The sequence below is a fragment of the Saprolegnia diclina genome, assembly GCF_000281045.1.
Source record: "Saprolegnia diclina VS20 unplaced genomic scaffold supercont1.26, whole genome shotgun sequence".
In the NCBI taxonomy this organism is placed as follows: Eukaryota; Oomycota; class Saprolegniomycetes; order Saprolegniales; family Saprolegniaceae; genus Saprolegnia; species Saprolegnia diclina.
In genome coordinates this window covers 439,370-460,662 of record NW_008246093.1, presented here as the reverse complement: position 1 = coordinate 460,662, position 21,293 = coordinate 439,370, and the positions used below count along the sequence as shown (strand labels likewise).

The window sequence follows — 21,293 nt, the reverse complement described above, 5'->3', positions numbered from 1 at the left end:
CGCCCGCCGTCGTCACCGCCATCGCCATCGCCTGGCGAAGGGTCGTCGCCTCCAGGCATCGCCCCTGCACAGCCTCAGCTCCACAGCAGAGTCCGCCACTGGCATGAAAAGGAGCTTTCTGTATCGCTTGTCATTCGACTCCAGATAGCTCGATCCAGATTTTGAATCCATCTGCCAAGCCACCAGTGCTAATCTGGCGCGAAAGTGGTAGTCGTCTCGGCAAATACCAGACGCGACGACAAGGAATATGAAAAAACAATAGGACTAGACGAGGAGCTTACATCGGGCCACTCGTGTCGGGCGACTCGAGGTGCACGGCCTGGAAGCGCTCGTTGCTCACGCGGATCTCGTCTTCGCTGTCTTCGTACTCGACCGTCTCGTCCTCGTCGTCCATCATCATCGTGTCGTCGCTTGGCTCGGCGGTCGCAATCGACGACGCGTGCAAGGAGACGTTGGGGACCGGCAACGTCGCTGCCGCGTTCTTTGTCCACGGCTTCCAGCCGTCTTCGGGCGGCGTATCATCGTGCACCGTGCACGCGCAGTAGTAAAAGTCTTCATCGCTCGACGTCCCGAGCGTCTGCTTGTTGGGCGCGTGCGAGAGGTACCACCGGTGCGCCTTGCTCGGCATCTCGCACCGAAACAGCGTGTACTCGGTGCCGTTGACCGACGACGAGTGGCAGAACACGAGGCAGTTGTCATGCGTCTGCGCCTGCACCGTGTAGACGCCGTTGAGCGGCGCAAACCCGGCGTTCTTGACCTCATAACTCTTCTCTTCCGGCGTGTATGGAATCCCGAGCGCATCGCCGAGCGCGACAAGCGCATCGAGCTTGGCCGGGTCGCGGTACAGAATGCTTGCGCGGCCACCCAGCGGCTGCTTGAGCGACTCGAAGCGCAGCCATTGGTACGTCCACGCCCACTCGGCGCGGCGCGGTGCCAAGTACTGTGCGACCGCCGGTACCTTGAGCAAGTCGAGGACCAGCGCCAGGTACCGAAACACAAAGAGCGACGTGTGCGGGTGGGGCGGCAGCCGCGTCGCGCGCTCGCGCGGCGCCATCAGCAGCGACGTTGGCGCCTGCACAAAGGTGGCGTTCAACAGCGCATCGTCGCAGGTACTCAGCAGCTGCGACAAGATCGTTGTTGCCACGTCGACGATAGCTTGGCCCTTCCAGCCCATCTCGGCGGTCGCCAGCTGCTGCAAGAGACAGCCGACGACGACTTGCGACGTACTGGCAACGCCAAACGAGACGCGGACCACGACATCGCAAATGGCCTCGGGGTCCTCTTCGAGCGCCGACTCGAGAAAGTCCGGGTGCGTGAGCGCATGTTGGCACAAGGGCGGGAGGCTTTGCAGAAACGCACGCGCATCGTCGTTTGCCGGGTCGAGCTTGGGGAGGCGCTGGAGGTTCTCGCCAAACCCATGCGCCTTGAGATCCGAGAGCACCATCTTGGACGACGTCGACGCAATCTCCGTGTACTGCGCGAGGAACGCCGCCTTGTTGAGCTCGGGGCCGGCCGCCAGCATCGCCTTGATCTTCTTGCCCGCGGTTTTGGCCGTCGACATGGTCGTCCCGCACGCTTTGAAGTACGCCTTGAGTTCATTCACGCCCATGACGCCGTTCACAGCAAACTCGTCAAAGAGCTCCGAGAACGCCGCGATCGCCCGTGTGCTGAGCGTGATCGAGTGCACCGATCCGTCGGCCAAGAGCGGCTCCGGCACGCGGCGGGGCAGCCCGAGCAAGCCCGCGAGCGCCTCAAAGAGCGGTTGAAAGTCCATTTGGGCGTTCGAGAGCGCGGCCGTCGGGTACGCAGCTTGGAGCGGCGGGAGGCTGCGCGCGCCCAGGAAGAAATGCACGAGGCGGCTGCACATGTTGGCACCGAGAAACTGCGCGCGCATCGCGGGCGACTGCTCGCAGAGATGGCGCACGAGGTTGAAGAAGTCGTCCACATACAACGGAAACACCACATTCCAGAGCCCGACGAGCGCGCCAATGACGCGCTGCGTGAGCTCCGGGGGCGCCAACAGCAACGCACGGGTGACCAAGTGCACAAACGTCTGGCGCGCCATGCCGTCGGGGCATTCAAAGAGGTACGTCGTGAGCCACGTCGCCTTCTTGTCGCCAATCACGTCGTCCAAGAACCGTGCGACAAGCGCGGGGTGCGCGCTAAACGCATGCTGGAGCGCTTGGAGCCAGCGCGCAATGCCCTTCTTCTCGCGCGAGTGCAAGACCACGTCGAGGACAAACGCCAGGCCGAGCGTATACCACTCGACCGCATCCGCATGGAGGATAATGTCCTTGGCAAACTCGTGAAAGTCGGCGTCAAAGACGTACGAGTGCTTGAGAAACACGTCGTTGGCGACCCAGACCTCGTGCGCGAGCGGCGACGGCACCACGATCGGCGTCGGCGCCGGCGTTGGCTCGACCTTCTCGTAGAAGAGCATGAGCGCGTTCGAAAACACTTCCATCTCCATCGTGTTGGTCACGCCGTTCCAGGACGACGTCCGCTTCTGCGTGCCGCCAAAGCACTCGGCTTCAATGTGCGCCGGGTCGAACGGACTCACGTCCTCGTCGTCGTACTTGAACCACTCGTTCTTGGCCTTGTCCAAAATGAACGAGTAGTAGTGGCCGCCTTGGGCTACGCCAGAGTGCACGAGCACACCGCGGAGCGCGTACGCATACGCGCTGCTCTCGTCCGGCATCATGGACGCATCCTCGCCATCCTTCTCGGCGTCGTCGTCTTCGAGGCCTTCTTTCGTGTACGGCCGCATGTCGAGCTCGAGAGGGAAGGAGCACCGGTTGTTGAGCTTTACCGTCTCGAACGTCGCATAGTCCAAGTCGAAGCGCTTGAGGTGGAGCACGAGCAGGTTTGGGAGCGCACCAAAGCACGTGCGGCGCGTCGCCGCCTTTTTTGTGCCGCACTGCTCGCACTCGACCTTGTTGTCGCCGTCCATGACCTCGCCTTCGACAAAGCTCGCGAGCGACTCCTCGATCGAGTCCTTGCCGCGGATCTGGAGCTCGAGCCGGATGAACGCTTCTTCGCGCTCGTAGCGGTGGCCGCAGCCTTGCGGGAGCTTTTGCGAAATGAGCTTGCCGCCGAGGTTGGCTTGGAGGCAGCCCGCGCCTTGCGGTGTCTTCTTGAGCCCAATCTCGAGACGGTCGAGGAGCTTGTCGCAAAACTCGCTTGCGTCATTCTGCTGATAGACCGAAAACTCGAGGTTCAAGCACTTGCAGGCTTCGACCTACGTATCGCGCATTGTGGGTCGAGAGGCCGCCGCAACGGACATCGTACCAGCGCTTTCGGGTTGTAGTAGCGCATCTCACTGTCTTTGAGATACCAAAACGTGCGCTGAACCTGACGCAGCACCTCGACGGTCGCGTCGTCACCTTCCAAGACTGGCGGCAAGAGCGTCATGTGCACGTTGCCGAGCACTTGGATCGAAAACTAGAGCATGTCGAGCATGAGTAGTCCGGACAAAAGCAAAGCGACAACGTACGTCGGCGCCACCGTCGTCGTACTTGATCGTATGTTGGTTCGTGCTCGGGTCAAAGCCCGTGATGAGCGCCTCAAACGACCGGCCGTTCCCGCACTCGTGCATGATGCGCCGGCCGATGAGCGACGCCGGTGCGATCGTCGCCACATCCCCGTCCTCTTGAATCGTCTGGAACGAGTCGGGGATCGCGGCTGCGAGAAGCCCTTGCCGGATCGGAAGGTACATGAAGAGCTGCTGCAAGAACGAGTTCATGTAGCACGAGCAGCCTTGGTTCTTGAGCCCCACATGGTCGTCACTACACGCTATTTCTCAGCACGAGATGCGATACCCAAGAAGCGTGTACCTGGCGCGCGCGACCACATTGCACTCTTGGCCCCATTTCTTGGGGTTGGCGGCTTCGGTTAGCAGCTGGCCGAGCTTGGCGCGCAACGCCGCTTGGTTGGCCGGCGCGTGCTTGACTGTGTGCGCGAGGACGCTGTAGGCCGCCCGGCGCGTGTCGGTCGTTGTGCAGAGGCTCCGTGCGCGGTGGCCTTCCGATGTCTGCATGGCAAAGAGGCCGTGGTCGTAAACCACCTCCCAGACCTTGGCCGCGTGCTGCGGCGCGAGCGACACAATGTGTGCAAGCGCCTGGAGCGACCCAAGCAGCACTGGGTTGGACGTCGACGGCGTCAAGAGCTGCAGCAAATGGTCCACAAGTGCGTCCAGCGCCGTCAACGGCGCGTGCTCAACCACGTGTTCGAGCAGCTGAAAGAGCTCGTGGCACACGGGCGAGTCGACGCGCAGCTGGCCGATCGCGGCCGTGAGCGGGCCCAGGAGCACACCCGCGTCCTTGGCCTGGCGCTGCAGCGTCAAGGCCCATTGCGCGCGCACGGGCTCGCACGGATGCAGCAGCGTCATCTCGAGCGAGATCGAAAACACTTGGACAAACCACTGCGACGCTGTCGTCGTCGCCTGAATGAGCTCGAGCGCGTCTAATAGCACGCGTGGCGCATGTTGCGAGAGCACGAGCGTCGTCAGATGCGTCACGAGCGCCTCTTGGACGTCGAGCGCCATGGCCGACACGCTGTCGTGCTCGACGCAGCCAAACTTGACGATGCGCAACGCGACTTCAATGCCGTGCTCTTCCTTGGCCACGTCAAAGAGAAAGTCGAGCACGTCGGGGATGCCAAAGCGCACAAACGCAGCGACAAACGCTGCGTCGTACACGCGCTGCGCCATCGACGACGGCATTAGGAGACCGTCGAGCACCTCGAGCACGTAGACCGCCTTGGGGTACGGCATTGCTGCGAGCCACGACGCGACTGTCTTGGGCGACGTGAGCGGCGTCGCACAGCGCGCAAGCCAGTCGGGGTTGGTTGGGATCTGCTGCAAGAGGTCGCGGAGCAGCACCTGCGTCGCTTTCGGTGTTGTCGACGCCGCAAGGAGACCAAAGAGCACGTCCAAGTACGCTTCGTTGGCCGCGAGGAGCGCGCCGGGCGACGAGGCTTCCAGCTCACTCGGCGCAAAGATCGTCGCCTCGTCCGCCGCCTTCGTCACGACGTTTTGAAACAAGACGACGCGGACTTCGGTCGACTCGGTCAAGCCCACCTCGGCGAGCGTCTTGGCCTCGCCGATGAGCGTCGCGCTATGCGCCAGGAGCTTGGTCTGGTTCTTTGGGTGCTGCACGGTCCGCTCGACGAGCGCCCGGAGGCGCGCGACCGGGTCGTTGGCAAACACCGTCAGCGTCACATACGTGCGCTCGTTCTGGAGCTGGTTGGGAATTCGCTGGACGACGCACTTGAGCGTGAGCTGCGTGCCGCGCGAGCGCTTCCCATGCAGCAGGCGCGCCGGCTGCGACGCGACAAAGCCCGTGAGCAGCTGGACGCCTTGCGTCACGAGCCGCGTGTGCTGGAGCGACGCAAACACATGCGACAAAAAGTGCATCCGCGCCTCCATGCGGTCGCCTTCGTCCACGTGGGCGTACACTTGGAGGAGCTCGTTGGTCGCGAGCTTGGCGACGTCGGGCGCGCCTTCCATCGCGATCGTCCAGAGCGCGTCGAGGCCGAGGAGCGCATGGAGCCGCACGACACGTCGGATCGCGGTCGGCGACCGGACGAGGTGCGACGCGTGGGCGTTGAGACCAATGAAGAACGTGTGAAAACAGTTGAAGCCGTGGACGCTCAGCGACGCATAGTTGGTCTCGGCCGCGACGCACAAGAGCTCCTCAAACACACGGCGACACACGTCCATCTGCAGCGGCGCGGCGTCCGCGACCACAAAGACGGACGCGTCGCGCAAAAACTCGTAGCCCACGTCTGCGTAATGCACGCGGAGCGCTGTCCAGATGCGAAGCACTTCGTCAAACGTGAGCGCGCTGCTGTGGTGCAGAAACTGGAGCAACTCGAGGCGGTGGCGCAGCGCGGCCTCGGCAATCGCCGAGCCGACCGGGTTGCGGGCGACAAACGCCGCAATTTCATCAAACAAGAGCGCCACCAATGGCCCGACCGGCGTCGACGCCGTCAAGAGCACTTTGAGAAGCTCGAGGCTGCGCGCAATGAGCGTCTCGTCGTCCAGTGCGAGCGGCGTCGACTGCCCGGCCGAGAGCGTGAGCTGCGCGACGCACGCGTCGACAAACGTCGACGCGTCGCTCGGCGTGTGCAGCAGCGCGTCTTGAAAAAACTCGAGCAGCTCCGACGACGTTGCTTTTGTCGACTGCAGCTGGATGGCCCAGAGCACACGGGCGACTGCGCTGCGGACGTTCGGACTCGGGCGCAGCAAGATGCAGCGGTACTGCGCCGCAATCTTCTCCATCAAGAGCGTTGCGTCCGTGAGGTTGGACGCGAGCACGTGCTCCAAGAACGGCTCGAGCATCGCGTCCGAGACGTACGGCAGAACGCACGAGACTAGCACCGTTTGGATCTCGGCCATGAGCGACGCTTCCTTCCCCGACGTCGACGCGACAATCTGCAGCAAGTGCGCTTCCGAGATCGCGTGCGACTCGGCGAGGAACGTGAGCAACGTCGTGCTGCGCGCCACGACTTCGCGGTGCATGCGGTCGCCAAAGATCTCGTCCACGAGCTTGGTTCGCTGCACGAACGCCAGAATCTGCTGGTCAAACCGCGCCGGGTCGATCGACGCTTCGGGCGCGCGTGTCGGCACGAGCAATGGCGCGGGCGACGCGCCGCTGCCGGTTGGCTGCCAGTGGAGCACGGGCGGAAGGCACTCGTCGAGCGACGACGACTGGTGCTGGTAGTAGTCGACGTCCTGGTCCGTGCCGGGCTGGAGCTTGTCGGCTTCCGAGAGGAACCACCATTTCGCGCCGCTCTTCATCGTGCAGCAAAAGAGCGTGAGCGGACTCGTGGTGGGGATCACGCTCGGCTGGATGTATGTTGCCGTCGACGACTTGGTCGCCTCCGTCTCGGAGCGCACGAGAAGGTACGTGCCATTGACATGCGGTGAGCCCGCGCCGCTCACCGTGTACGAGATTGGGTACGGCTGCACATGGCGGGCGGCGCCAATCAGATGGCCGAGCTGCTCGAACCCAAAGAGGCGCTGCGGCAGCGACGTCGACTCGATGAAGCGCGCAATGACCTGCAGCATCGTGTCCTGGAGCGGCGACGCGTGGTGGACGTCCCATAGCCGCTGGATCGTACCGAGCACGTGGCCCATGACGTCGGTCGCTTCCTTCTTCAACTCGGCCGCGGGCAGCGCGAGGAGGAGGCGGAGAATTGCGAGCGAGAGACGGTAGACAAGGCCGACGTCGACGCTGTGGCGGGCTTCGAGCACCGCGAGGACAAACACGCGGAGATCGTCCATGGGCACGAGGCCGAGGCAAGCGACGCTCTCGTCGGTCTCTACCATACCCTCGATGGTTTGCGCAAGGACGAGGAAGCCGCCGTGCTCGTGGAAGAGGCTGATGCACTGCAGGCGGACTTCGGGGCACCCGGTCGCCTTGTTCCAGTACTGGCCCATCATGTGCGAGTTGCGAAATTCCTTGTAAAAGAGCTTCTTCTTGTTGAGAAGCACGGCGGCGTGCGAGAGAAACGCCGGGCGGTGGGCCTTCAACTGGCCGACGCAGAGCACGATGCCCTTGGTGAGCGTCTGGATCACACAGGCCTTCTCGGTCGGGCCAATCTTGCTCGCACTAGACACGTCATCGAGATGTGAGAGGGCGCAGCATGTTGCAGCAACGTACTGTTGGTCGAGCATGATGCTCACAATCTGGCGAAAGCAGAGCTGGAGAAACTCGATGGTCGCCGGCGTCTCGGAATGGGCCGTCGCCGTCTCAAAGGCCGTGACCGCGTTCTGCCACCCGACCGTCGACTTGGTGCGCAGATCCTCGTACACGAGACGGTAGAGCTCCATGTGGTGGGCTTGGAGCGCCGCCGGGTCGGCGTCGGCCTGGATGCGCCGGCGCTTCTCGTGGTCCTTGGCCTCGTGCGCGTCCGGCGCGCTCATTTGGTCGGAATCGGGCTCCATGCGCTTGTGGTGGTTGTTCGGGCTGGGGGTCGACGTCGTCACGATGGCAGCAGGATCACGATGGTTACTCGTGATGGCAGCGTGCGTCGAGGATGCTATGATCTTGGTGTCTACCTGGATTCCTACGCAGCATCTTCATGAGCCCTTCCGCGGTCGCATGGCCGATCGTACCGCGGAGGCCGACGGGCAATCTCTGGGATACCGCAAGCTGGCGTGCAAAAATCCACAAATGGCATAAGCCCACACAATCCACATTTTATTTCATTGTTCTTATCTTGACTTGCGTTTTGTATACCTTGCTGCGCAATTTAATGCCGGCGCACCAAGCTACGCCCCCTTGGATCCGACGCGTTGAAAACCATTTGGTGTTTTAAACAATGCACTTGGCATTTGTATGCATCCGACCAGGTCCAAAGATACATTTTGGATCCGTCGGGCCAGTGTTTTAAACACACGCCAAGAAAACACCAGAGTGATGGTCCTGTTGCGTGCAGCTAACGTGTCGCACCGACGGACGTTCCCGCGCATTCCAAACTCGCCGACTGCGAGCCATCGGTGCAGTCGAAGGTCTATGTACGCGAGTATAGGAGTCTATAATCCTAATTGCTAATACGTTTAGAGATTCTAGTTTGTGAGTGATGGTGTACGAAGTGACATAACCTGTTGTAGCATGTGGTCGCGCGACGTGGCTGCGACGAGGCCTCGCTTCGGTCATCCATTCGCATCACGCGACAAGACAATAGTGTCTAGTATTCCTTTTGTGCTAGATTGTGATAGAAACTGATCGAGTAGTCCTGAGATGACAGGTTCATCCGACATTAACTGCACTGGTCGCACCTCAACCGTGGTGCAACTTGGCTAAACGCACGCAACACGATCTTTTGCTTAGGCAATACCTTTGCACGGCCGGACGGCGAGCGAGGCCATCGACGACACGTGGAGCAGACACATGGACGTCCTTGCGCTGAGTCGAAGGGACGCTCGCAGTACGATGCGTCGTTCATCGACGGGCAGCGAGCTAGAGAACCGTCCTGTAGTTGTTGAAGGCTACAAGAAGGCGATCTGATTGGCTATAATGTACGAAAGTGCACCAATCAAAAGCGGCAAAATACATTCAATCTTTTGCAAGCATGGAGTGGGGCGACGACGACCGATGGGACCCTCGACGTCCGAGCCCGTCGACGCCCGCGACGTCGCCGCCACGCTCGCGCTCCTCGACAGATGAGATGGACTTTGACCGGTTTTACTGCGACGGCTCGTTCCTAAAGCTGCTCCACGAGACGCTGCAGACGCACGTAAGCAAGCTCAAGAAAGGGGCGGTCAAGCTCGCGCTCAATCCGCATGGCATCGCGTACCTCTTTGAGCGGCTACAGACGACGCTATGTCCCAAGCACGCCCAGGTGCGGTGATGGCCCATGACCAGCCACTCTCATGCTGGTACTAGGATGGCAGTGGCCGCATCGATGGCTGGACGATTCGCCGGACGACGTCCAGTGACACGATGGCGCTCTTCGAGTGCCCGGTCTTGTCGCCTATGGCGGGCGACGGCGCTTCCGACCTCGACCAAGCGCCCATCGGCCACCTGGACGTACTCAAACTCTCGACGTTACTGCAGGAAGCCAAGGTGCTCAAAGTCAGCCACGACGCCGCGAGCCAGCGCCGCCCATGCCCCGACCTGCACCTTGAGATATTCTCGGCCATGACAAGCGTCGAGCTGCGAGAGACGCCGACCGAGACGCTTCCTTCGCTTGCATGCTTTCCTCGTCAGCTCGAGGTACTTCTGACTAGGGTTGCGTCATCTCATACCATAGTAGGTGCTGGAGTACCATGGCAGCCCTCTTACAAGCCTCATGGAGCTGCTCTTGCACAAGTCATGGCCGTGCTTGCATACGCTCAAGGTGTGCCATGCAGCCTTGCCGTCGTGGCACGCGGTAGTCGCCATTTCATTCGTAGGCTACACTCAATCGAAGCATAGGACCTCGACACGTTCTTACCGGCCCTCGCGCACGTTGACTGCAGCGGGAACGCACTGACGTCGATCGACGACCTCATGGCGTCGACGTCCTTGCTCTCGGCGCGCTTCTCGCACAACGCACTCGCTTCCTTCTCACTGCGCAGCAGCTACACGGCGCTCACTGCACTCTGGCTCGACCACAATCACCTGACGTCGCTTGAGGCGCTGCCGACGACCCGTTTACCCGCATTGCAGGTCGATTAACGCGTCGCGAATCCGGTCTTATGGTGCAGTAGATCCTCGATCTGTCGTTTAACGCGTTGGCCAACGTGGACGCCATCGCATGTCTCGCATCGCTGCGGCTCGACGAACTCTACTTGCGCGGGAACCCGCTCGCGACGTACCCCGACTACCGCCGACAAGTACGATCTTCCATGAAACACTGTTTTCAAAACAGAATGTAGGTGCTGTTTCATGTCGGGCCGCGCGTCGAACTGGACGGGGCGCCGTGGACGTCGACCGAGCTCGAGAGCATGCGCTACTCGCGCCAGCACGGGCCAACGACGCGCACCGATGCGCTTGGGTACCCGCTCTTGCCGACGACCTTGGGGCTTCGCTTGCGGCCTCGACCGGCTGCGATTGAAGACACGTTTGTGCTGGCGCCATTGCCACGACCAGTAGCGAAAGCGGCGGCCCGTCCCCGCGTTGAGAGCGGATGGAGCGACAACAGCGTTGTCTCGAGCGTCGACGACTTTGTCGTCGAGACACCGACGCACCGCGCGCGTGCCCGTAGCTACTACGTCGATGAGTTTCTGCGTGATTTAGCGGCCGAAGAAGACGGCAGTGACGACGACGACGAGGATGATGTGGATGCGACTGGGAGCGACGATGAGATGGCGATGCAGCGGCCGGTGGACCCCACGTCGCGCTCTATCGCAGGCAGCTCATCTCGCGGGTGTAGGTCGCCTCCAAGATGGGTCTGGACGTGCGTCTCTTCCTCTCGCTCGACGAAGCTGACGCGTTGGACTTGCCAGCGAGTCAAGAAGGGCTGCCGGCCACGATCCACCTTCACGTAGACCTCATCGATGAATGCCAGAGGATCTCAATCTATGTTGCAGGCATCAAAAGTACTGGAAGAAGTCGACTCGGGGCATGTGCTTGCGCGGCCGCTTGCAAGTCTGCGCTGCGTCGCCGTCACAGACGCGTCATCGCCGCTTGTCAAGCTCGGGTTCCGCGGCCTCCCATCGGTCGCCTACGAGGTACATACATCTGTGCGTGTTGTGTGCCAAAGGAAGGCGCTAGGTGAGTGCCAATGACGTCGCAGCGGTTGTTGGGCCGCTGCAGCAACTGCTCTGTCGCAAAGCTGTCTTGGGCACGATCTGCCACAGCTGCAAGGCGTTCGCAGTCTTGCGCGAACCCAAAAAGCGTGCTGCGGCGAGCGTCCTCCACGTTCGAAAGTGCTGGGTCTGCCGCAGCCCCAACGTCCGCGAATGCTCGCGGGACCAGCTAAGCGCGCGTCTCGGGGCCTATGGCGGCCGGCTCGAGAAGGCGGCCCCTGTCGCTCAAGAGATCCATGCTGGCTTTGTCCTAACCCCCGAGTTTGACGATGCGAGTTTGTTGCATGACGACGACGACGACGAGATCGTCTTGGTTGTCACGAATGCATGGATCAAGGACGTCAAGCTCACATGGCGCGAGGACGAAGATGACGCAAGGCTCGAGGCGTGGCGACGGCTGTGCCACCGCACCCCGCGATTGCACCCCAAGGACGACCAGCTAGGATAGCCTGCTGCCATGACGTCACCAATGTTCAAAGCATATGCAGAAATACAGTATTGGTGAGCATGCAAAAAGGCGTCGACGGACGGGCTAAAAGAGACGGCCAAAGGGCAGGCGGTCGCACGGGCACGTCTTCTGCCGCTTGGCCCACGAGTCAATGCACGCGCGGTGGTATGCGTGGCCGCACGGCAGCGTGCGCAGCATCTCGCGCTCGGGCTGCATCATCTCGAGGCAGATGGCGCATTCGGTCGGCGGACTGGGCCGGCGCCGGCGCAGGTGCTTGTGCTGAAGAACGCGGTGCATCTGGTAGCGCTGGCGCTGGCGGAGGGCGTAGCAGCGTTGTTGCCAAAGGACTGTCAATGGCTTCTCGGGCGCGTCGAGTCGCGGACGTGTTGCGAAGGCTGGTGGCGGCGGTGGCAAGAGCGCTGCTATCCGCTGCTCAATCTGCGCTGCGATCGAGAGTGCCATCGAGGTTGCCCGTTGAGACCTTTCTCGCTCGAACCGACAGTTGCCTGTGACACTTGATATCTATCCTATCAGTTGATAGAGGTTTGGCTGGCGCCGAGAAACTCCACCTGCTTGATGCAAATCAGAATGCGAAAACTAGATATCGACAAGGTATTAGACAGTGCAGATTGTGAAGTAGACCACTGGTATCGAAAATATGTTGGACACAATGTGTCATTATTGCATCGGTCTCGGTCTATCGCTGCGCTGTGAGAAGACGATCGAGCTGCGTCTGGAGCTCGGCGTCGTGCACCAACGCAGTCGACTTCTCGAGCTGCTCAATGCTGGCGGTTGCATCGGTCGTCCAGCGCTGGCAAATGACAACGGCCAGCGACCAGTCGATGACCTCGCCAGCCTCCAGCAGCGTTGAAGCACGGGCCGCCACGTTGGGTGCGCGCGCAAAAGCTTCACTGGCCATTTCTTCTTGATACGAGAGCTCTTGCGCGATCAAACGGAAGGTTGTCTTACGGTGGCGGTCCAGCAGCGCGAGCAGATCGAAAAGAAAAATGACGTTGTTGAGGTGGTCGGTCGGGTGCATGCAGTACGGTAGGAGCAATTTGCTCTCACTCACGTGCTCTCGACGCCCTGCAATCTCGCGAAGGCACTCGCGCGGGTTGCCAATGCCGAGCGCGAGGAGACGCCGCATCGCCTCGACGTTGCCGCCTCCAAGGGCCACTTGAAGGAGCCTATCGTCGCGGAGCTCCGGTTGACGCTCCAGCAGTTGCATGACGAGCTCGAGGTGGCTGCTCGGTAGTTCCAGCTCGAGGGCTTGCAGCAAAACGCTGGCTGTCGCGCTGTGGGCCAAGAGAAAGGCGACGACGTCCCACGCCTTGGTCTTGATCGCCATCTCGATCAAGTTGGCGCCACTGAATTCACTTGGGTGCGCGTGCAAAAGCTGGACGAGCGGCAAATTGTGGGCACCGCATGCGTAGAGTATGCAGTACGCATCCAAGGCCCCGCCGTTGTCGATATAGAGGCGGAGAACGTCGACCATCTCGGGCTTGCGGAGCGTGCTGACGTACCAACGGATCGCTGAGGTCGGGAACGGATACCCGAGTGAGAGGAGGTACGTTGCCATTTGCAGATGCCCGTTCTGGAGCGCCTTGGCAACAGCGTCGTCGCGACTGCAGCCTTCGCGTCGGTGGGCGAACAGATACTGCACGACGTCCAAATGGCCGCCGGCAATTGCCGAGTCGACGGCGGCGACGGTGCAGCCAAACGAACCGAGGTCGTGGAGGTACTGGACGACGTGCAGGTGGCCGTTGCCGGCAGCTTGGTTGAGGATATTACGTGACGCACCCTCGGAACGATACTCGAGAAGGAAGCGAACGACGTCAAGGTGGCCTTTGGTAATGGCGCCGTCAAGCGCCTTGTACGTGCAGCCTTCGGTTCGGTTGAAGTGGAGAAACTGAACGACCTCCAAATGGCCGTTGGCCGCCGCCTCGTCCATGGCCCGCGTCGTGCAGCCCTCGTTTCGATGCGCGTCGAGAAAGCGAACGACCTCCAGATGGCCGTTAATTGCGGCTGCGGTCATGGCCTTGAGAGTACAGCCTTCGTGTCGCTGCGAGTGCAACAACCGGACGATCGCCAAATGGCCGTTGGCCGCCGCTTTGTCCATCGCGTCTCTCGAGCCCACGACACCGCGTTCGTGCAGCGAGCGTACGAGCGAGAAGAACCCTTTGTCGGCCACGTCGTCCAAGAGACGTGGGTAGACGAACCATGGAAAGAGGTCGAGGGCGAGCGTTGCGTTGGCCAGCGTCGCACGCTGCATGGCCGACCGCATGGCCCGTTCCGAGATGGTGGAATCGGCATCGCGCTCTTGCCGACCTTCAAAGTCATCGGGGCCAGTGCCGAAGCGCGCAAGCAAACACAGGCCGTTGGTGTCATTTCTCGCGAGAAGGTCGACCAAAAACCCCACCGGGAAGCGCCACACGTAGCCGTTCTCGACTAGGACGCATCGCAAGCCAATCATGAGTGTACCGGTATACAGTGCAGCGTGCAACGTACGCTGACGACGCGCGTGGTAGACAGGCTTCGTAAGCGCAGGCAACGTCGTTCGCAGATCCAGAAGGACCTCGACCGTCTCCAACTGGTCTTTGATAAACGCCAAGAGAATCGCTTCTTCGGAGGCGAGGTCCGGCCGGCACTGCAGCATGCGCGTGGCCAGGTGGGCACAGCCGCCGGCAATGGCCAAGTGCAGCGGCAGGCTTTTATCGCGCACATCGGTGCGCAAAAGGTACTCGGACGAACGGAATTGCTTGGGACCTGCCCACGCACCGCCGCTTGGCGCAAATGCCTCGTACAACGACGCGTCGCACATGTAGAGCTTCTTGCTCGCGTCAAACTCGACGAGCTCCTCGCAGGCGATGAAGGCTGGACGCACGTCTTCATAGACGCCAGTCTGGTAGCCAAAGACGATCGATGCGATCTCGGGCTGGCCAAGCACGACACTGCGGAAGGTTGCCATGGCACGTGAAAATGCAAAATCATCCGGATAAAATCGACTTTAGACAGGGAAAAGTTGAACCTTCAGCTGAAAGGTACTAATATTTCGTTTGGCCGACGCAATTATAGCGTTGGGTTCGCCAGTCCCATTCGCAAAAGTCTGGTAGATATTGTTGCAGATATGTCGTTGCTGCGTCATGGCATCGACCCGGCCGCCAATGAGAGCTCCCGTACAATCAGCTGCACAATCGTTGCGTATGACATGACCACCACCGGATAAGATGCGCGGAGGGTCAGAAATTCGCTTAGCTGAGTACCTGGACCGCGGTAGTAGAGTCTATTTACTTGTCCATCTTCTTGGCCTACGGCTTCTCTTCGAGCAAACGTTGGAGCTGCGTCTTAAGCTCGGCATCTTCGACCAATGCTGTCTTCTTCTCGAGCTCCTCGATGGTGGCCGTCGCACGAAGATGGCCCATGACGAGGGCCAACGCCCAGTCGACAACCTCGCCCGCCTGTAGCAAATTAGACGCTCGCGCCGCCGCGCTAGGTGCTAGCTGCATCGTTTGGCTGGCCTTTCTTCCTTGCTCCAGGAGCTCGGATGTGATCAACTGGAGGGTCGTCGCACGGTGGCGGTCGGGCAGAGCGAGCAGGTCCAATAGAAAGCTAATGTTGTCGAGATGGTCGGTCGCATCCATGCAGCACGGCAGGAGGAGCTTGCAATCGGTCACGTGTTGTTTACGACCTGCAATCTCAAGGAGGACCTCGCGCGGGTTGCCAATGCCGGCAGCAAGGAGCAATCGGATGGCCTTGGCGTTGTGGCTGGCTGCAGCGGCCTCGAGTAGCTTCTCGTGTCGGAGCTCGGGTTGCCGCCGCAGAATTTGCGCAGCGAGATCAAAGTAGCCAGAGCGTAGCGCCTTTTTGAGGGTGTCGGCCGACACGTCCATCGCGTCGTTGGCCAAAAGAAAGCGCACAATGTCCCACGCGTTGACTCGGACGGCTTCTTTGAGCGCTTCGGGGTGCCAGGCAGGGTCGGCGTATGCGTACAGGAGGCGAACGAGAGGCAAATTGCTGTCAACGCAGGCTTGGAGGAACCAATCCTCCTCAATCGGTCGACCGTGTGCGACCAAGAGCTCAAAGACGCCAACGCTCTCGGGGTTGCCAAAGCAAAAGTAATCCAAGTTGAGCTCCGACGTTGGAAACGGATACCCGCGCGAGAGGAGGTACCTTGCCATATGCGGATGACAACCCTTGAGCGCTTTTTCAACGACTTTGTCATGGGTGCACCCCTCACTTCGGTGCATCAAGAGAAACTCGACGATATTCAGGTGACCGCCAGAAGCGGCGTGGTCGACGGCGGCGACGGTGCAGCCAAACGTGCCCAGAGAATGGAGGTGCTGAACGACGTCAAAGTGGCCGTTCGCAGCAGCAAAGTCGAGGACGGTGGGCGATGCGCCTTCGGTGCGATGCGCAATGAGAAAGCGGACAACATCGAGGTGGCCGTTGAGAATAGCCCACTCGAGTGCGCCGATTGTGCAGCCTTCGGTCCGGTTGAAATGGAGGAACTTGACGACCTCCAAATGGCCATTGGTCGCCGCTTCGTTCATGGCGACCGTCGAGCAGTCGAGGCCGCGTTCGTGGAGCGAGCGTACGAGCGGCAAAAATCCTTTGCCTGCAATGTCATCCAAGAGACTTGGATAGAGAAGCCACGGAAAAAGGTCGAGTGCGAGCGTTGCGTTCTTGAGCGTCGCGCGATTGATCACATACCGGCGACCCGAGGCAATCACGTCGTCGGGGTGCAGACCAAAGCGTTGGAGTAAAAGAAGACCTCTCGAGTCATCGCGAGCCACCATGTTGCCCCAGTAATTCAAGTGCCTCGCAAGCTACGTACGAGTTGCTACGCCAAGGTACTTTGTAAACATCATGGGTCACCACAGTAATTACGTACTTGCGCGGATAATGCCACGTTGTTTGCGTACGCTTTCGCGCTGGTCCAGTAGAAGCTCGACGATAGCTAGGTGGTTCTTCTCAAAGGCCAAGACGATCGCGTCGTCCGAGACGAGGTCGGGTCGGCAGCATAGAATGCGCTTGGTCAGCGGCACGAAACCTTGGGCAATGGCCACATGCAGTGGCAAACGCGGGTCGCGCTGATTGCCGCGAAGAGCATACATCAATGGGGTGATGTACCCGAGGTCGTCCGACCACACGGCATTCGGCGCGAACGCTTGGCGAAAGGACGGATCACATGCGTAACTTCGAAACCTGGCGACAAGCTCCACGAGCTCACGACAGGCGCGGAAGGCCGGGCACACGTCTTCATACAAGCCAAACTGAAACGCAAAGACCATCGTTGCGATCTCAGGCTGGCCGAGGATCACGCTGTGGAAGGTCGCTGCCATCGTTTTCAGTTGTGAAAGGCATTGCACGTGGAATGATGTTGCAACCGTCGAACTTTGATTGTTCGGTGCTAAATCCTGGAACATTCGAAGGGGAATTTTTTCGACGGTCGAATGTTTTGCCAAAGTCCAGAAGTTTTGGACACTCTCGCTGTACGAACACTCGTCGAACGCCTCGGCGTGGCTTCCAGGGCCATCATCATACACACCAAGGCGCTCCCAAGTCCTCCCTTTTTGTCTAGTCTACAGATGACGAGCGTAAAAATTCGACCGCGAAAATCATTATTGGCTGGAAAGAATAGATCAAGGTTGAATGCCGGCGTTGATTGCGTCGGGCGCCAGAGGTGTCGAGATTTGGTCTCTGGAGCGATTGAGCCAGGGTAAATAATGTACCCCTGGATTGAGCACGCCAACAATGACTTTGAATTAGGCAAGGTATCAATGGCTACATCCATTCTGTAGGCTGGGCGCTAGCACACGCGTGGCTGCAGGCAATAGAAGGAGAAGGAATGCAACATCTACCTGTCCATGCCTCAACCATTGCTCATGCCATCGGCCACATGATGGCAGCGGTGGAGTCGACGTGGCAACGACCATCACTCACGACTGGCACCTGTATCTCATTCCATGCCGTTGCCGGATACCGTCGGGCGGATTGTCATGTATTCGCTTAAATAGTATATATCTATGCACCGCGTCGACAGCGTGTGGTCACCTCGATGAGAAGACGAATGCAAGACCCACGGCATAATAAAAATTTCTCGTGTATGCTGGATGTCGTTGCGGGCTCACTCTTCGTAGGTCGTGGTTCAGCGTCGAGGGGTTTTCATCCGGTTGCCAATGTACTTGGATAAGCGAATATCTTTGGTGTGGCTCCCACGAGGCGAGTTCCATTTTCAATTTTTGCGCTCGTCTGCCAGCATGGCCTCGTTTGCGGAAGCAGCCAAGGCGCTTGCGGCGCAGAAGATGACGACGACCGACAACGGCGCCTTGACCCATGCGACGACGACCAGCGCCCGTGTCGACCTCTTTGCCGGCGTGCTCCGGGGCACGTCCCTCAACGATCTCGAAGCCAAGCTGGTCGCCTCGTACGCCGAGGACCCGCTGCATACGCTCAAGATCATTGCGTACATTCGCGATATCCGCGGCGGCAAAGGCGAACGGCTTCTCGGGCGACAGGCCCTCGCGTGGCTGGCGACGCACGACACGCGCGCGCTCCTGCACAACCTCGAGCACTACGTCAGCGTCTACGGGCGGTACGACGACCTCCTCGCGCTCGTGGGCACGCCTGCCGAGACCTTTGCGCTCTCGATCTTTGCGCAGCAACTCAAGAAGGATCTGGCCGCGCTCCACGATGGCAAGCCCATCAGTCTCTGCGCCAAGTGGGTGCCGTCCGAGAACAAGAAGGCCGACAAGAAGGACCATGTCAACGGCAAACTCGCCAAGCTGCTCAACGTGCGGTCGGCCGAGTTGCGCAAGACGTACTTGTCGCCGTTGCGCAAGTCGCTCACGCTGCTGGAGTCGCTCATGTGCGCCAAGGAGTGGGAGAAGATCAACTTGAACAAGGTGCCCAGCGTCGCGATGAAGAACCATGGCAAGCCCAAGCATGCGTTCGAGCGGCATCTCCCCGACGCCTTTGCGACGTGGAAGGCCGGTCTCAAGACGGGCGAGACCAAGGTCAACGCGGCGGTCCTCTATCCGCACCAAATCGTCGACGCCTACTACAATGGCCAGCCCAAGGACGAGCTTTTGGAGGCGCAGTGGGCTGTTCTGGAGACGGCGACGCGGGCTCTGGGTACGCTCACGCAGACGCTCGTCATGTCGGACGTGTCGGGCTCGATGTCGGGTACGCCGATGCAAGTGTCGATCGCGCTCGGTATCATGGTGTCGTCGATCGTCTCGGACGAGTTTCACAATCTCGTGCTCACGTTCGAGTCGTCGCCGCGCTTCCATCACATTGACGGCGACAGCTTGCATGCCAAGGTCAAGAGCCTCAGGGGTGCGCCGTGGGGCGGCAGCACGGACTTTGCTGCGGCCTTCCGCGCCGTCATTCACCTCGGTGTCTCCAAGCAGATCCCGCGCGAGCGCATGCCCAAGAAGCTTATTGTCGTCTCGGACATGCAGTTTGACCGAGCGGATCGCAACTTTGAGACCAACTATGCGGTGCTCGCGAAAGAGTTTGCGGCCGCCAACTACGACGTCCCGCACCTCGTCTTTTGGAACGTGAACGGCAACGCGATGGACTTTGCAGCGCTCGCGACCCAAGCCAGCGTGTCGCTCATCTCGGGCTTCTCGCCCAACGTCCTCAAGGCCGTCCTCGCTGGGGAAGACGCGCCGACGCCGTTCCAGACGATGCTCACGGCGCTGCTCGATGTGCGCTACGACCTCATTACACTGCCACCTGAGGCAGCCGACGCGGACCTGGGCTTTGAACTTGTCTAGGCCGTTGGAAGCGATGGATGTGTACTAGTAGTAGCAAAGAATTGGTTGATACAGAAAATGTTTGTGGATTGTGAGTTGAGATCGTTGGGAGGCAGTTTGGTCAGGCGACGACGTTGTGCATATACGTTGAAGCCATGGCTAACATATGTGTTGTGGGCCTCAGTTTCCATGGCGGTAGGCAGCAAAGCCATTGTGAACCAAACGTGTGGACGTCAAGCTAACCCTAACCTCGGTTTGCACATGGACGGTGTCATCGAACGTCCAAATTCCTGACTGGCAGAGGTTCAAACGCATCTTAGTGTAGCATCTGGCAACGTGCATACACTGTACCCATCTGTCGGTCCATTGAGGACGAGTATTCTGGCCCGAGTACGTGGCAGAAACGTCGTCTCTCCTAGCAGCCAGATCGAAACTAGGGGTAGGGCTCCTGAAGCTTCAAGAAAGAATAGCTGCAACCTTGAAGCGTCCTGGCACAAGGCCAATATGACACATACTCGCGATATAGATTGTAGTATACTCTAGTGACACGAAAGCCAATGTTATGATTACTTGTAGTCGTGGCCGTTGGCGACGGCGTCAAACCACTTGTCAAGCTCGGCTTCGGTCGTCGCATCGAGCGTCTCTTCCGGTTCGGGTGTGATAAAGACGTGCGCTCGTTTGTTGAACTTGCCGCGCTTGTTTTTCGGGTCCGCGAGCACCGTGGCCATGCCGTCCGGGCCGAGGTAGTCGTGCAGCACGGACCGGTCCAAAGTGAGCGGCAAGAGGACATCCAAGGCCGCGGGCGCCACGGGCAGCGCGACGTTCTCCTGGAGCTTGGACATTTTGTACGACACTTCCAGCGCCGAAATTGCGTCTTGGAGCCGGCGCCGCAGGTTCAGATCGTCGACCTTGTTGAGGCTGCGGAGGAGTCGAGGTAAACTCCCAAATTCAGTGAGGAGCGACACGGCGATAGGAACCGGGAGGCCGCCGGGGACACCCGATGCTTTGCCCCAGTGGTCGCCGCAGAGCGCGCGAATACCAGGATGGAGCGACGGCGCACCGCCGTGCAGGAACTTGCGCACTTGCTTCTCGGCCACATAGATGCCGCGCGTCGGCTTGTAGATGACGACGTGTTGCTTCGCGTGTGGTGAGAGCGTCGGCGACTGCACGAGCTGGTGCATGTCGCCATCGTTGCTAACGACAATGACGTCGTACCCGTCGGCAGCGCAGATCTTGGTGTACGAGGCAATAAAGTCGTCGGCTTCGACGCCCGGTTTCTGAATCACTTTGAGGCCAAGAGCTCGAAGCACGTGCAGCTACTGCCAGGATCAATTGCTTCTTGCGCGAAGAGACAAGAAGGTACCGTGACGTCAAACTGGGCGCGGAGAGCATCCGGCATTGGCTTTCGCGTCGGCGACTGCTTGTAGTTGGGGTTGCTCAAGTGGCGATGCGTCTTGGTCGCAGTATCAAAGAAGATACCGACGCGTTGCGGCTGCTTGGCGCGCACGAGGTCGTAGACGCATTTCACAAAACGCATGGCCGTGCCCGTGGGCCCGCCGTTCCTAGGAGATGGCTACGTGCAGGCGACGCCGACAATATGCCAGGTCGTCGTACCAGCTCAATTGACACCGTGCGTCGTACATCTCGTAGAGAAGGTTGTTGCCGTCGACCAAGAGACATTGCGCCGACGTCTTCTTGTGTGAGAGCGCCTTGCTACTCCACGAGCTGAGCGCGCGGACCTGCGACGCCGGGTACTGCAACGAGCGACGCAGCATGGCGACCGTGCTTGAAGTTGTCGGAACCAACCCCTTTCATGCCAGGTCATCCGGATACTTGATTCCGGCAG

General features: G+C 60.1%; 7 protein-coding genes across 7 annotated transcripts; 2 read left to right on the top strand and 5 right to left on the bottom strand.

Annotated features, from left to right (window-relative positions):
* Positions 1–99: 99 nt before the first annotated feature.
* SDRG_08589 (hypothetical protein) lies at positions 100–7,948 on the bottom strand (the record flags this gene model as incomplete). The annotated part of the gene is made up of 5 exons (XM_008614482.1): positions 100–3,238; positions 3,289–3,441; positions 3,494–3,785; positions 3,834–7,613; positions 7,665–7,948. 5 exons carry the CDS (start codon positions 7,946–7,948, stop codon positions 278–280), a joined length of 7,470 nt encoding a protein of 2,489 aa, XP_008612704.1. The 3' UTR covers positions 100–277.
* Positions 7,949–9,073: 1,125 nt separating this feature from the next.
* On the top strand, positions 9,074–11,754 carry SDRG_08588 (hypothetical protein). Its single transcript, XM_008614481.1, has 9 exons — positions 9,074–9,348; positions 9,393–9,722; positions 9,763–9,879; positions 9,924–10,157; positions 10,199–10,324; positions 10,367–10,813; positions 10,864–10,974; positions 11,021–11,161; positions 11,205–11,754. The coding sequence occupies exons 1-9, from the start codon at positions 9,079–9,081 to the stop codon at positions 11,685–11,687; spliced, it is 2,259 nt and encodes a 752-aa protein (XP_008612703.1). The 5' UTR covers positions 9,074–9,078; the 3' UTR covers positions 11,688–11,754.
* SDRG_08587 (hypothetical protein) lies at positions 11,665–12,192 on the bottom strand. Its single transcript, XM_008614480.1, has one exon. The coding sequence runs from the start codon at positions 12,147–12,149 to the stop codon at positions 11,772–11,774; it is 378 nt and encodes a 125-aa protein (XP_008612702.1). The 5' UTR covers positions 12,150–12,192; the 3' UTR covers positions 11,665–11,771.
* Positions 12,193–12,384: 192 nt separating this feature from the next.
* Positions 12,385–14,655, bottom strand: SDRG_08586 (hypothetical protein; the record flags this gene model as incomplete). Its single annotated transcript, XM_008614479.1, has 2 exons — positions 12,385–14,135; positions 14,196–14,655. The coding sequence occupies 2 exons, from the start codon at positions 14,653–14,655 to the stop codon at positions 12,385–12,387; spliced, it is 2,211 nt and encodes a 736-aa protein (XP_008612701.1).
* Positions 14,656–14,995: 340 nt separating this feature from the next.
* SDRG_08585 (hypothetical protein) lies at positions 14,996–17,029 on the bottom strand (the record flags this gene model as incomplete). Its single annotated transcript, XM_008614478.1, has 2 exons — positions 14,996–16,513; positions 16,610–17,029. 2 exons carry the CDS (start codon positions 17,027–17,029, stop codon positions 14,996–14,998), a joined length of 1,938 nt encoding a protein of 645 aa, XP_008612700.1.
* Positions 17,030–17,932: 903 nt separating this feature from the next.
* Positions 17,933–19,542, top strand: SDRG_08584 (hypothetical protein). Its single transcript, XM_008614477.1, has one exon. It carries the CDS (start codon positions 17,948–17,950, stop codon positions 19,466–19,468), a length of 1,521 nt encoding a protein of 506 aa, XP_008612699.1. The 5' UTR covers positions 17,933–17,947; the 3' UTR covers positions 19,469–19,542.
* Positions 19,543–19,918: 376 nt separating this feature from the next.
* Positions 19,919–21,249, bottom strand: SDRG_08583 (hypothetical protein). Its single transcript, XM_008614476.1, has 3 exons — positions 21,062–21,249; positions 20,811–21,009; positions 19,919–20,763 (listed from the first exon to the last, which is right to left on the bottom strand). The coding sequence occupies exons 1-3, from the start codon at positions 21,220–21,222 to the stop codon at positions 20,014–20,016; spliced, it is 1,110 nt and encodes a 369-aa protein (XP_008612698.1). The 5' UTR covers positions 21,223–21,249; the 3' UTR covers positions 19,919–20,013.
* Between the last annotated feature and the right edge of the window lie 44 nt (positions 21,250–21,293).

Bases quoted from the DNA above. Each gene is read 5' to 3' on its own strand.
- SDRG_08588 (XM_008614481.1), top strand. From the start codon at position 9,079: ATGGAGTGGGGCGACGACGACCGATGGGACCCTCGACGTCCGAGCCCG. The intron at 9,880-9,923 runs GTAGTCGCCATT...ATCGAAGCATAG, and splicing joins CCTTGCCGTCGTGGCACGCG to GACCTCGACACGTTCTTACC. The intron at 10,814-10,863 runs GTGGACCCCACG...TCGCGGGTGTAG, and splicing joins AGATGGCGATGCAGCGGCCG to GTCGCCTCCAAGATGGGTCT.
- SDRG_08587 (XM_008614480.1), bottom strand. From the start codon at position 12,149: ATGGCACTCTCGATCGCAGCGCAGATTGAGCAGCGGATAGCAGCGCTC.
- SDRG_08584 (XM_008614477.1), top strand. From the start codon at position 17,948: ATGGCCTCGTTTGCGGAAGCAGCCAAGGCGCTTGCGGCGCAGAAGATG.
- SDRG_08583 (XM_008614476.1), bottom strand. From the start codon at position 21,222: ATGCTGCGTCGCTCGTTGCAGTACCCGGCGTCGCAGGTCCGCGCGCTC. The intron at 21,010-21,061 runs GTACGACGACCT...GCCATCTCCTAG, and splicing joins GCACGGTGTCAATTGAGCTG to GAACGGCGGGCCCACGGGCA. The intron at 20,764-20,810 runs GTACCTTCTTGT...TCCTGGCAGTAG, and splicing joins GCGCCCAGTTTGACGTCACG to CTGCACGTGCTTCGAGCTCT.